The sequence below is a fragment of the Lutjanus erythropterus genome, chromosome 10, assembly GCF_056507025.1.
Source record: "Lutjanus erythropterus isolate fLutEry1 chromosome 10, fLutEry1.hap2, whole genome shotgun sequence".
Classification (NCBI taxonomy): domain Eukaryota; kingdom Metazoa; phylum Chordata; class Actinopteri; order Lutjaniformes; family Lutjanidae; genus Lutjanus; species Lutjanus erythropterus.
In genome coordinates, this window is record NC_139326.1 from 4,268,034 (window position 1) to 4,277,262 (window position 9,229).

Consider the following 9,229-nt stretch of genomic DNA (forward strand, 5'->3'; position numbering starts at 1 on the left):
CAGTCTAAGAACAGCCGTCCTCTAAGGACCTGTCAGATCTACACACAGGATGACAATGCCACACACATTCAGCTCTACAACAGTCGATTTGAACTCATGAAGATCATCGCCAGCAAGAGGAGCCCACCAATCAAACCACTGTATGTACTGATGATTATCTGTTAACAGTGGAGGTGTCTTATCAGCATTCAGCTCAGAACCTTAATTGATGGAAACAAAGAAGCATTATACATTTGAAGTAATTGAAATCCCGTTCACATATGATGTGTGCTTTTTAAATGTGTTAATTGAATTTATAACTGCTTACAGGCTTGGAATGAATCCATTCCAGAAGAATCCCAAACATGCCTCCGTCTTGGCAGAAAGGTGTGTTTTAATGTTGCCATTTTTGTCCTCTTGACATCTAAACTTTAAGTCCGTAAATAAAGAAAAAGATCAAACATCTGTTTTTCTTCTCTTCAGTGGGATCAGCTACGACAAACCCCTTCCTCCCATTCAGGTGGCATCTCAACGTGCTGAAAGGATTGCCAAGGAGAAGAAGGTGATTGTCTTCAATGTGCTATGTGCAAAATTTTGCTGAAATTTGGCTTGAAAATGTAAAAATGCATGTATGATGCCAATGTTGAGTGTCTCATTAAGCATTCGCAAAAATCTAAGTGAAAAATAAATCAGGATGAGGATTAGAAAACCTAGTTCAAAAAGCTGCTCATTTTTCTGTTTAGACCATGGGTGACTTCCAGTATCTATACTACTATACTATTTAGTATGCCAGAAAAAGAGTATAGCTCAGTACATGTTATTTCAAATGCAGACACAGATAGATGACAGCGTATTGAAGCAGTGCACTGCAGCGGATGTATGAGCAAGACAGTTATGGCAAAGTAGTATGTACCAGCTGTATGCACACTGTATGCACAAGTTCATACTTTATAAGGGCAGCTGCAGTGCATACTACCACTATCAGTTTAAACGTATGCTATATTTAGAATATTTTCACTGCTTTACCTTGATGTCAGGCAGCCTTTTTTATGCAAAACTGAAGCCGCTGTCTGTGCTCTCTTCAAAGACACTAGACTTGACAAAAACAGTGATTGTTTTCCTCCCATATCATGGGAGTTGCTGCTCTACTGCTGCCTTGATGCGTTTGTTTGTTTGTGTTACTGTATGACTTGGATGTTTGAACATGTTAGTTTGGATCCGAATTACTTACTTACTTGCTGCCGATCAAGGCAGCAGTAGAACAGCGACTTCCTTATTCTCAGAGGTGAAATTACTGTTTTTGTCAAAGGATGGCACAGACTCAAAGAGAGAGAGAGAGAGAGAGAGAGAGAAGGAGCAGAGAGATTTTGTTGGACCTCTTTGAGTGTGATGTAGATTTTTTTTTTTCTATTGGTTCGTGGTAATTTTCATAATAAATGTTCTACCATAACCACATCCATTTTCAAACTTAGTATCAGGAAAGTGCACAAAAACTTTAATGACAATATTTGGCAGTTTGGATTATAAGTGATTTCAAAAAGGTTTGAGATGTGTGCAGCTAGTCAGAGAAATCTGCTGTGTAGTCTTCACTTGGAGTAACAGTCTGTCCCTTTCAGACCGCAACTGTTCCAATCTTGTGCAGTTATACTTTTCTGTCCCAGTATGAGTACTGACAAACACTGTCTACAAGAAAAGGAACTGATCTTACGCAAAATTCAAAGTGAGCTGCTTATTTAAAAGTTAAAATGAAAGACTAAAAAATTAAAAGCAAGACAGATATCATCTTTACTCTGGTCTTCCTTAGGGTTTGTCAGTGGTTTATATTCCAGAACCAAGTTGTTCTTGTTTTGCATCTTATCTGACATGTTTGCATTTGTGTTTGATTGTGTGCATTGTTGTTGTGCATGTGTTTGCAGGCCCTTGCAGAGCAGCAGAAGGCTCAGCAGTTGGCCCAGCAGCAGCAGGCTGGGGCTCCTCAGGCTCAGGGTGCACCAGGCCAGGCGCAGGTTCCAGCTCCTGGCCAGGCTCAGGCTCAGGTCACTCAGGCTGCGGCAGTGGCCGCAGCCACCGCTGTGCCTAATGCAGCGGTTCTGGTGAGAAATAAAACCTCCACCACCAAAAAGATAACTGCACTTTTACCCAGTGAAGTCTCCTCTAACACAAACATTTCATGTTTTTCAGACTGGAGCCATAAAAAATGCCACTGTGGGCACAACCATTCAGGCTGGTATGTTGACACACACACACACACACACACACACACACACACACACACACATGGATCACGTTACTGAGCTGTTGGTGTTCCAGTGGTTAATTCATTCCTCTTTGTTTCTTCCAGCCACTGTAGGGGGGAATGTGATTGTGAACACAGTCGCTGGAGTTCCTCCAAGTCCCTTCCAGGCCAACAAACGCCTGGCATCTCCAGTCATACCAAGCACCCTGTCTGTGAGTCATGTTCATTTATCACTGCTGCTCTGGCTGCACTCAGCCTCCTACCAACTAACAGGAATCCATGACGCACATATTACAAATTGGCATGAAGCAGAATGTACACCCACTACACCCTGCAGACTAGGGCTGCAACTGATGATTATTTTCATTGTTGGTCGAGTGTTTCCCTCAAAAATCTTTTGAATTACATTTTAAAGTTAAATGCATCAGTCAGGCGCACTTATTTATATATACATTTCTATAGAAACTTAAGATAAGTGAATATCAAATAGTAGTAGTATTATCAGTAGGATATTTTGTTAAGTTACCCAAAAAACTTAACTCGCATTTTAGGTTGTTTTCATTTGTGATTCGGTTTTCACAACAGCAGGAGAGCTGCGTATGGAGGAGGCTTGTTTGGTGTTGTAGCCTTGAAACGATCAAACCTAACATGATATCGAAGGACATAACACCAACCACGTGCACCAAGTTTCACAGGAGAGGGCACACCACAATCAGTACATTTAGAGGAGGGACATAAAACAAGAGAGCGTCTCTCTGCGTGTCTCTGTCTGCACAGCATGTGTGAAAATGAACAGTTAGGGAGGGGCAGAGCAGGTGGAGATTGTCCACTAGTTAATTAATCGTGGATGCCATCGTTCTCTTGGATGGTAAAAAAAAAGTGGGTGGGTAATAAAATATTTTCGATCCACTATGAAACTGCGGCAGGACAAATTAGACCAGTCTGTCACAGTCCAGTTAATGAATGGGAAACACTGATTAATCTGTTGATAATTTTTCTGATTAACTGATTACCTGTTTAGCCTATGAAAGGTGAGAAAATGGTGAAAAATGTTGATCCCTGCTCTCAATGCCCAAGATGACATTCTTAAATGTCAGTTATATGTCACAGACTAATAAAGAAACCAGAAAATATTCACAGTTAAAAAAAGCTAAAATCAGAGAATTTTGAAGGGGTGTTTCCTCAAAACTGACTCAAACCTATCAATCAGTAATCAAAATAGTGATTTAAATAAGTGGTTTAATTTATTAATTAATTGCTACAGCTCTACTGTTGTTTTTTGTGTTGGCACCTTTGCTAATTGTGTTGTTTTGATCCAGCCTGCTAATGCAGCTGGAGCTCAGGTTGTCCACACACAACAGAGGGCTGTCACGGCTGCCCCTGCCGAAGTGGTCGCCATAGCTACGGGTCAGGGCGTCCGCGCCGTTACCCCGGTGACAGCATCTGCAGTAGTTTCCACCACTCTGAGCCCGGTGCAGTCACAGACTCGGCCACTGGTCACTCAGGTCACACAAGGTACTGAACTGAACACATCTTTTCTCTGATAGACGTCCCGCAAGTTTGTGTGTTACGGATCTGACTAATCTGTGACGTCCTCCGTTCAGCTACAGGTATGCAGCTGCAACAGGGGAAACCTCTCACCCCCGCCCACTTACAGATGCTCCGACAGCAGCAGCTGCAGCAGCACCAGCAGCAGCAGCAGGCAGCTTCCCCACAGATCAAAGCTGTGGGCAAACCCCAGGTACGCCACCAGCATCTTTATACAACGGCTACTAGAGCTGCAGCATACCAGAATATTAAACTGCAATACAGTACTAGTATATAAGAAAAAAAATACTTGATACCTCTTTTGATACCACAACAAAAAGATGAACAGTTCAGTTGGCTGGTTTGGCTGCAAGCCAAATTTTGCACAAAACAAAAAAAAGACTGAGCTGAGCTCAGAATGTGCACTTTTTAATAGCTTCTGTTCTGTCAATACTATCATTCATGAATATCATTTTTTTTACATGTGGTATCAGAAAACAGTAGCTACAGAAAATGCAATGTTGTGGCTCACTCTGAGAAATGTGACTCACTGTTTGTCCCTGTTGAATAAATCAAACATTTTAGCTGTTTTTTAAGCAAACTTTTGAAATGAAAGAAAATGCGAATTGTTGGTTCTCAGTAAGCCCTTTGTGATTAGCTGCTGTAAATGAGGTATTCTTTATGATCACAGTGATGACACTATTCCAGATTTACAGTCAAACAGTGAAAGGGTTATAATAACAAAATGTTTATAGTTAACTCATCTCTGACTTCTAATCTGTGTGTTTACAGGAGCTGTTAAAAATGCACAAGCATAAGTTGCAGCTGCAGCAGCAACAGCAGCAGGTGGCTGCAGCAGTGGCAGCAGCAGCAGCTCAGGGCCAACCGGCTGCAGGGGCCCAGCAGGCCACTCAGGTGCAGCCTGCACAGGCCGCCCAAGCTAACCCCCAACTAGCAGCTGTGGCAGCACCCAGACCTGGAGCAGTGCTGACCGGCACCCCAGGGGTCATGCAGGTTGCCAGACTGGTAAGACCATGGAAAGGATCATTTACATCTACATGAAAACAGAACTTAGAAGAAGTTGTCCAAGTAATTGAGAATTCTTGCATTTTCACCAGATTAATCAAAATACAAGATACAGTATTATTAACAATCTACCTACCTTATGTTTTCTTTCACAGACTCGAGTTCCCACTCAGGGCCAAATTCAGGCCCAGGCAGGACAGACGGCCCAGGTGACCCTCACCAAGCCTCCCGTGGTCTCTGTGCCAGCTGTGGTCTCATCAGCTGGCGTCACAACACTGCCGGTCACAGTAGCAGGCATCAGTGTGGCTATTGGTCAGCCCCAGAAAACAGGTGTGTCCTTATTGTATGGCATTGTTGAATACTTTATTCTGACCAGTCAATTGCAGTTTTGTGTGGACTGTTGCTACCTACTTGTGACATGCTGTTTTTGTGACCAAATATGCTATTGTCACCATAATCACAAACTGTCGTGTGTCCTAAAGGTCCTGTACTTTATTCTGTCTCCTCTCTGGACAGGTGGGCCTGTGCTGACACCACCCTTCCCCCAGATGCAGGTCCAGCAGCTGCTTCAGATGAAGAAGCAGCAGCAGGCGGCAGCAGCTGCAGCCCAGCAGAAAGCAGGGCAGCCGCAACAAGGACAGGCCACTGTGCAGCAGAAGGTAAACACACCACAGACACTGAAGTTTAATACCCGATAATTTATCAGGAGTCTACCTAAGTTACTGTGATGGATCACGTTAGCTGCTGAAGTAATTGGCATGCTAGCCAGCTAACATCCACTCAGATAGTATTTTTGGATTTGACTTCAGTCTGGCTTTTAAATGTGCTTTTTGGAAAGAAAAATTATATTGATCACGCTGCAACTGCTACAAAATAAAACCAACATAGTAACAATAACCTCTAACACAAACTGCATTTTTATCTGTACTCCCTGGTCAGATGTAAAGTCTGCAGTCTAAAATCAGTCTAAAATTTGAAGTTACTTACAATCCACTCACACATTAACAATAGTGAAGTGATTCATTCATGGAAATTGCATGCATTGGACATAATGCATCTTTAAGTATATTGGTGCAGCAGAAACAATCTGTTAGGAGGATAAAGTGAATCGAGTGACTGTATTAACTGTAGTTGTGATATTTCCCTCAGATTGGCACCCAGCAGGTGACGGTGCAGGCAGCCCAGCCAGCTCAGCAGCAGCCGCAGCAGAAGGTGACCTACGCCACCACCACTCAACTCCAATCAGGAATCAAGACCCAGTTCTTCACTACATCCATCGCCGCTCAGAAACCCGCTGGGGCTCAACAAATCCAGGTACATCATCAGCAGCCCTCACCACCGCAGAATAAATATTTGCAGATAAACATTGTGGGTTTATGTGTTGATATGAGATTTTCCTGTTTACTCTTATCAGGTGGCAAAGCTCCCACAAATAGTGCAGCAGCAACCCACCAATATCCAGCAGATCGTGTCTTCTCCTCAGCAGGTAGGGCTTTCAGACGGAGCTGAAGGATACCTCTGTCTGGCTCACGACTTTGATACAACTCAGGGAGTTAAAAACTCATTCACAGACCTCCTTATAAGTCTCACATCCTCAGGCTGAGCTTTTATACTTCAGATGAAACATCACTGTGGGGGTCCCAAAAGTGAGCTTAGAATTATCTTTTTAATGAAATGTTTTAACTACGTGCTGCTTTTCTGTCACATCTTATGCTTTTATCTTTTTGTAGTTTGTTCTAATGTGATATCATCATTAAGGCTAAAAGTATGACAGACACTTCATTTGTATTTTTAATTTTCGAGTCTTTTATGATTCATTTAGGTTTTTTTTTGGCTCTTTGTGAAAGCACCATAAAGTTTTAAATGCATTGTTAATATTGACAAGAAGTTATTTTTCATCTTAGTTGCTTACTGAATGTTGCAGTTGCTTTAAAGTCACACTCATGTCTTTTGTTTTCAATTCAATTTAGTCAGTGGAACTCCAATGATAAGTGAACAGACTAAACTGTAAAGATGTCAAAGTAAATTAACACACACAGAACTGACTTTACTGTGAATTTGTCAGGAGCAAACAACACGTTTTGTCCATGGCTGGTTAAGTGAACCTCCAAAAGCAACGGGCGAAACACGAAATGAGTCAGTCCGGCGTGCGGTGGTTTATTTCGATATTTTTACCTGACGTGTTCCTGAGCCCGACCAGCACCTGATCCCGAGCACTGGCTGTGCAGCTGGACTTTGAACTTGTGTAATTATCTAGGCTGAGAACATCTTTCATTTGATGCAGAAAAGTCAATTATTGGAAATGTAAAACCCAGTTATGATCACCTGTAACAATTTTCTAACACGGACCGAACATCCCTTAAGGCTGAAACAGTTGTGTTATGTTTACACTCTTAACTCCACTAGTTTTTGAGCTTTTGTGAGGATGGAGGAGTGTGACCAAGTGCAAATGGATATAATCTGACCAGCATCTCCTGGCTTAAAAGCTTGAAATGTTGATGCATCGACAGTTGTTTTATAATCACATCGTAGCCCCCTGAATCAAAATCCAATCAACTCATGAGGTGCCAAGAGATCCCCACCCCTTTCTGTTAGCACTGATTAGTGGTTGATTTCTGTGCTCCAACTTAGATTGTTTGGACAGACAGAGCCAAGTGTTTTGTCTCGTCTTCACTCATCAGGGCATAACGGTGAAATAAATACGAATACTCATCATGAAACTTTTCACTGTCAAATCAACACTGAAACATGACAGATAAACATTAAGTTTGTGTTGTTTCTCCTCAGACTGTGACTCTGACGCAGGCGGCCACGTCTGCTCCTGCTCAGGTGCAGATGATTCCCGCGGGGACGGCGACGGCGCAGGTCGTCCAGCAGAAGATCATCCAGCAGCAGGTGGTGACTGCGGCCACCTCACCCCAAATCCAGACACCGCCTCCCCACAGCCCCGCCCAGCAGGCCGCCGCGCCTTCCGCTGCCGAGTCCCCGGTGCAGCAGCCCGCTCAGCCCCAGCAGCCCACCAAGGGTCAGGCTCGCCAGGGCGGCATCAGAGCCAAAACTCCTGCCAAGCCCAGCGGGGGGAGCAGCTAGGAGATAAAGAAAGTGAATTTAACCACCAGATTTTCTGCAGCACTGAAGTAGTGCTGAAGCGTTTTTATGGATCCCACAGCAGCTAAAGGCAGACAGACTCACCGTCACATAATCCTTCACCTCTTAACCTGATTCTAATTGTGTTTAACATGACACACACACATTTCAGTGCAAACTAGTTTCAGAAAACAGGTGCGATTATTCTGGTGGGATCCATAATTTTGCTTTCCTGATTCAACATTGTTACTTCAACTCTTTATTTTGTTGTTTTGAAACGTGGAATGTTTCTCAAAATTACCACAACTTAAAAATTTCCCCCAACTGTTGCCCAAACAACAGACATGCCTTCAAAGTAATGATTATAATATTACTCAACAGAAATCTGAGGCTGAGGCTTATGGGTAATTCTGTCCATTAGAATAAGTGTATTCATAAATAGTCCCTTTTATGTCTGATTCCCTTGTTGTCTGTAGATACTGAATGGAGAAAAATGCACGTTCCTTTAGTCATTTGTTTTTTATTGCAGCAAATACACTGTAAACATGTACTTTAGTATTTTGTGTTTTCTCATAAATTGTCTTTTTTTATTGATGTCAAGAAGAAAAAAAAAATGTAAATATCAATGAAAAACATTTGTACTTGTAAAGTAGTTGTGTTTTCATTGGGTTTTTTCAGCCTAATTGTAATAAAGTGTTTTGTTTTTATACACAAATTCATCTTTTTTCCTTTCTTTTTTTTCATTAAATCTGTTGTAAGTACTTGGAAATCTTGTGGATTCTTATAACACATTCCCTGGTTTATCACAGACAAGTGTTTGCAGCCTCAACACTGAGCAAGGGACACAATTGATTATTTTCATTATCAGTGAATGAGAATTGGGACAAATCATTTGTATTCTTGAAGGACTTCTTTATATGAAATCTGTAATTTATTATATGTTTTTGTTTGCTTTAATTTTTTTTATTTCTTTCTTTATTGACTCTTAAACTATTGACTATTGACTTTCCCTCTGAGTTAACGTCTACATTTAATAGAAAATAAAATTACTAGGCGGTTGGCCTGTTACAAGGTTTGATCTTATAAAATATATTTTCCAGCATAATCGAAGATAAAAGCCCCTCATAATATGATTTTGTCCCAGTTCCCAAGAATGAGTGTTGGTCTATGAAATGTCCAAAAAAAAAGTCAGAAAATTTAATCAGTTTCCTGAAGTGATCTCTTCAAATTGCTTCTTTTGTCCAACCAACAGTCCAAACCCTAAAACTGTTCATCCGCTGTCATGTCAAAGAAAAGCAGCGAATCCCCACATTTAACCCTCTGCACTGCAGCGTTGCCTCAGGCCTTTTACACTCGCACAATACATCCTCAGTG

At 41.9% G+C, this 9,229-nt stretch overlaps 1 protein-coding gene across 4 annotated transcripts in view; it reads left to right on the plus strand.

Annotated features, from left to right (window-relative positions):
* Window positions 1-8,570, plus strand: part of ep400 (E1A binding protein p400) — a 35,510-nt gene extending 26,940 nt beyond the window's left edge. For all 4 annotated transcript variants that reach the window (XM_084727920.1, XM_084727918.1, XM_084727917.1 and 1 more), the window contains 14 exons: window positions 4-140; window positions 310-366; window positions 463-541; window positions 1,896-2,072; window positions 2,161-2,206; window positions 2,321-2,427; window positions 3,535-3,730; window positions 3,820-3,956; window positions 4,535-4,768; window positions 4,924-5,098; window positions 5,285-5,427; window positions 5,918-6,082; window positions 6,183-6,254; window positions 7,556-8,570. In XM_084727920.1, the coding sequence (XP_084584046.1) occupies window positions 4-140; window positions 310-366; window positions 463-541; window positions 1,896-2,072; window positions 2,161-2,206; window positions 2,321-2,427; window positions 3,535-3,730; window positions 3,820-3,956; window positions 4,535-4,768; window positions 4,924-5,098; window positions 5,285-5,427; window positions 5,918-6,082; window positions 6,183-6,254; window positions 7,556-7,858 (2,028 nt within the window). In that variant the 3' untranslated portion in view covers window positions 7,859-8,570. The remainder of the gene's footprint in view (window positions 1-3; window positions 141-309; window positions 367-462; window positions 542-1,895; window positions 2,073-2,160; window positions 2,207-2,320; window positions 2,428-3,534; window positions 3,731-3,819; window positions 3,957-4,534; window positions 4,769-4,923; window positions 5,099-5,284; window positions 5,428-5,917; window positions 6,083-6,182; window positions 6,255-7,555) is intronic.
* Window positions 8,571-9,229: the final 659 nt, after the last annotated feature.